The 4,156-nt window shown below is 44.4% G+C and overlaps 1 protein-coding gene across 1 annotated transcript; it reads left to right on the forward strand.

Moving 5' to 3' along the window:
• Positions 2,550-3,634, forward strand: LOC109234815. Its single transcript, XM_019400867.1, has 2 exons — positions 2,550-2,984; positions 3,482-3,634. The coding sequence occupies exons 1-2, from the start codon at positions 2,550-2,552 to the stop codon at positions 3,632-3,634; spliced, it is 588 nt and encodes a 195-aa protein (XP_019256412.1).

The following is a 4,156-nucleotide window of genomic DNA, read 5'->3' on the forward strand; positions in this document are numbered from 1 at the left end:
CCCTGTCCTCAACCCTTTCTATCAAATGCGTCAATTATGGTTGCCAAACAAATGATCAGGCACGGTTACAAACCCGGGAAGGGGCTCGGGACGTCGTTGCAAGGAATCACCGAACCCATCACCCTGGATGCTAGTGAGAAGTTCTTTGGGGTAGGTTTCCAACCCACTCCAGCTGATGGAAAATAGGCAGATGAACGAAAGAACAATGGTTGGGTCTTGCCTCAGCCGATTCCGCATCTTTATAGAACATTTGTCAGGCCCAAGTACAATGAGGAAGAGGAAGATGAGGCCTTCACGGCTGAGGAAATTGAAGAAATCTGTGGGGCTATGAGGCAAATGCTGTACGAAACCCACATGGTCCAGCCGGGAGAAGGCTCAAGCACCGCTGAGGTGCTATATATGGGACCCGATGCCAAATTGCAAAATTGGAAGGCTACTCCGTTCCCAATCAGGCAGGAATCCCGGTAGTCTAGTCCTGCCACCTTTTCTGCATCATGAGTTATTTCAGGGTGTAACTCGGACGTTTTCTTTAGTTTCCTGTCTTTAAATTCCAACGTAAACCCTGTTATCTTCAAAATTCAATGAAATGAAATCAATATTTCATTGTTCATCTCTTTTTATTCGTTCTGATTTTTGTTACTTTTTCTTATTTCTTCTTTCAGTTCTAATAATGCGGCTTTAAATAACATGACATGCTTGCGGACTTCATGCCCAGATCCAAACACGCTGTCTAATTGTGAAATAATAAACCAAGAACCGGAATATGATGAAGAGGAGGCTTTTAGGGAAATAAATCGAGAATTGGAACAATTTGAGAATAAACCTAAACCAAACTTAAATGAAACCGAGCCGGTTAATTTGGGTAGTTCTGAAGAAGTCAAAGAAACCAAGATAAGCATTCACACTTATGAAAAAGCCCGAGATGCATTGATCCAACTTTTGTTTGAATTCAAAGATGTGTTTGCTTGGTCATACGATGACATGCCAGGACTAAGTGTTGATTTGGTGGTTCACAAGTTGCCAACCTACCCCGATTATCCCCCTGTCCAGCCAAAGCAAAGAAAGTTCAAAACTGATATCAGTGACAAGATTAAAGAAGAGGTCACAAAACAGTTGAAAGCGGGGGTGATCCGAGTGGTCCGATACACCACATGGTTAGCCAATGTAGTTCCAGTGCCAAAGAAAGACGGGAAACTTGAGTATGTGTGGACTACAGAGATCTGAACAAAGCAAGTCCCAAGGATAACTTCCCTTTGCCGAACATCCACATCCTTGTTGATAGCTGCGCCAAACATGAGATACAATCCTTCGTGGATTGTTATGCAGGATATCACCAGGTGTTGATGGATGAAGAGGATGCGGAAAAGATAGCTTTCACCACACCCTGGGGCACCTACTGTTACAGGGTCATGCCTTTTGGTTTGAAGAACGCCAGGGCAACCTATATGAGGGCCATGACTGCCATCTTTCATGACATGATGCACCAAGAAATTGAGGTGTATGTAGACGACGTGATCATCAAATCTAGGACCCAAGACGACCATGTTCGAGACTTGAGAAAATTCTTTGAGCGGCTACGCAAATATGATTTGAAGCTAAATCCAGCCAAATGTACATTTGGGGTTCCATCTGGCAAGCTCTTGGGATTTATAGTCAGTCGAAGGGGCATCGAGTTAGACCCAACAATGATAAAGTCTATTCGAGATTTGCCTCCTCCAAGAACCAAGAAAGAGGTTATGAGCCTTTTGGGAAGGTTGAACTACATTAGCCGATTCATAGCTCAGTTGACTTCCACATGCGAACCCATCTTCAAACTGTTGAAGAAAGATGCAGCAATTAATTGGACAGATGAGTGTCAAGAAGCCTTTGACAAAATCAAAGAATACCTATCGAACCCGCTAGTCTTGGTCCCACCTGAACGGGGGAGGCCTCTATTTTGGTATTTGACGGTCTTGGAAAATTCCTTTGGATGTGTCCTCGGACAACATGACGTGATCGGGAAAAGAGAGCAGGCGATCTACTATTTTAGCAAAAGTTCACAAGCTATGAAGCCAAATATACCCTGTTGGAAAGGACTTGTTGCGCCCTAACTTGGGTCGCTCATAAAGCTTAGGCATTACCTGTTGGCCTATACCACTTACCTCATCACCAGGTTGGATCCTCTGAAGTACATATTCCAGAAGCCGATGCCCACAGGGAGGTTAGCAAAGTGACAGATCCTGCTCACTGAATTTGACATAGTCTATGTCACCCGCACGGCAATGAAAGCCCAGGCTTTAGCAGATCACCTGGCTGAAAACCCTGTTGATGATGAATACTAGCCTTTGAGCACCTACTTCCTGGATGAAGAGGTAAATTCAATTGAGGTAATATCCGAAGACACCAATGCTTAGAAAATGTTCTTCGACGGGGCCGTGAACGCAAAAGGTGTTGAAATTGGGGCAATCTTGATCTCACCCACTTGTCAGCATTATCTAGCCACAGCCCGACTTTGGTTTTTCTGCACAAACAACACTACCGAGTATGAAGCCTGCATTATGGGTATGAACATGGCAATCGACCAAGACGTCGAAGAATTATTGATCATCGGAGATTCGGATCTGATCATCCGACAAGCTCAGGGAGAATGGGAAACTCGAGATGTCAAGCTTATTCCCTACAGGCAATATGTGGAAGATCTTAGCAGGCGGTTCAAGTCAATCGAGTTCAGGTACATCCCTCGTTGTCGCAATGAATTGGCCGATGCGCTCGCTACTTTGGCCTCGATGTTGCCATGCCCAGGTAATGCCCACATTGACCCTTTGGAAATCCAAATTCGAGAAAGGCACGATTACAGCAATACGGTTGAGGCAGAACCAAATATTCAGCCATGGTATCATGATATCAAGAGATTTCTGAAAACTAAAGAATATCTCGAGCAAGCCAGTAGAGACCAAAAGAGGACTATCAGACGGCTCGCAAGTGGTTTCTTCTTGAGTGGTGAGGTCTTATACAAAAGGACTCCAGATCTCAATTTGTTAAGATGTGTTGACGCCGAAGAGGCCGGAAGAATCATATATGAAGTGCACGCAGGGGTGTGTGGACCTCACATGAACAGGTATGTTTTGGCAAAGAAAATCCTCCGAGCAGACTATTATTGGATGACTATGGAAAATGATTGCTTCAGTTTCGTCCGGAAATGTCATCAGTGTCAGGTGCACGGTGATTTGATTCATGCACCGCCTACAGAACTGCATCCCATGTCAGCACCTTGGACATTTGTTGCCTGGTGTATGGACGTCATTGGGCCGATCGAGCCAAAAGCTTCAAATGGGCATAGATTCATATTGGTCGCTATTGACTACTTCACAAAGTGGGTTGAAGCAATTACTCTCAAATCTGTCACCAAGAAAGCTGTGGTAGACTTCGTGCATTCCAATCTCATCTGCTGTTTTGGTATCCCTGCGACTATCATTACGGATAATGCTGCAAACTTTAATAGTCATTTGATGAGAGAGATATGCGAACAGTTCAAGATAATGCATCGGAACTCTACTCCTTATTGGCCCAAAGCCAATGGTGTTGTCGAGGAATCAAACAAGAACATCAAGAAGATTCTGAGAAAGATGATCCAAAGTTCCAGGCAATGGCATGAAAATTTGCCGTTTGCATTGTTGGGATATCGCACTACTGTGCGCACATCAGTCGGAACAACCCCGTATCTTTTGGTTTATGGCACTGAAGCCGTAATACCTGCAGAAGTTGAAATCCCTTGTCTTCGGATCATTGTTGAAGCTGAAATTGAGGACAGTGAGTGGGTCAAAACCCGTCTGGAACAGTTAACCCTGATCGATGAAAAGCGAATGGCAGCAGTCTGCCACGGGCAGTTGTATCAACAAAGAATGGCCCGTGCCTACAACAAGAAAGTGCGGCCTAGAAACTTTGAAGTGGGGCAACTCGTTTTAAGGCGTATTCTTCTCCATCATCAGGAAGCAAAAGGAAAGTTTGCTCCTAACTGGAAAGGACCATACATTATCAGAAAATTATTGCCAAAAGGGGCGTTATACCTGGGAGACATCGAAGGAAATGACCCCAAAACAGCTGTAAATGCAGACACAGTCAAAAGGTACTATGTCTAGTCTTTCTGTAGCAACAACATTATCCAATTAGGATGACA

The sequence above is a fragment of the Nicotiana attenuata genome, chromosome 11, assembly GCF_001879085.1.
Source record: "Nicotiana attenuata strain UT chromosome 11, NIATTr2, whole genome shotgun sequence".
Taxonomy (NCBI): Eukaryota; Viridiplantae; Streptophyta; class Magnoliopsida; order Solanales; family Solanaceae; genus Nicotiana; species Nicotiana attenuata.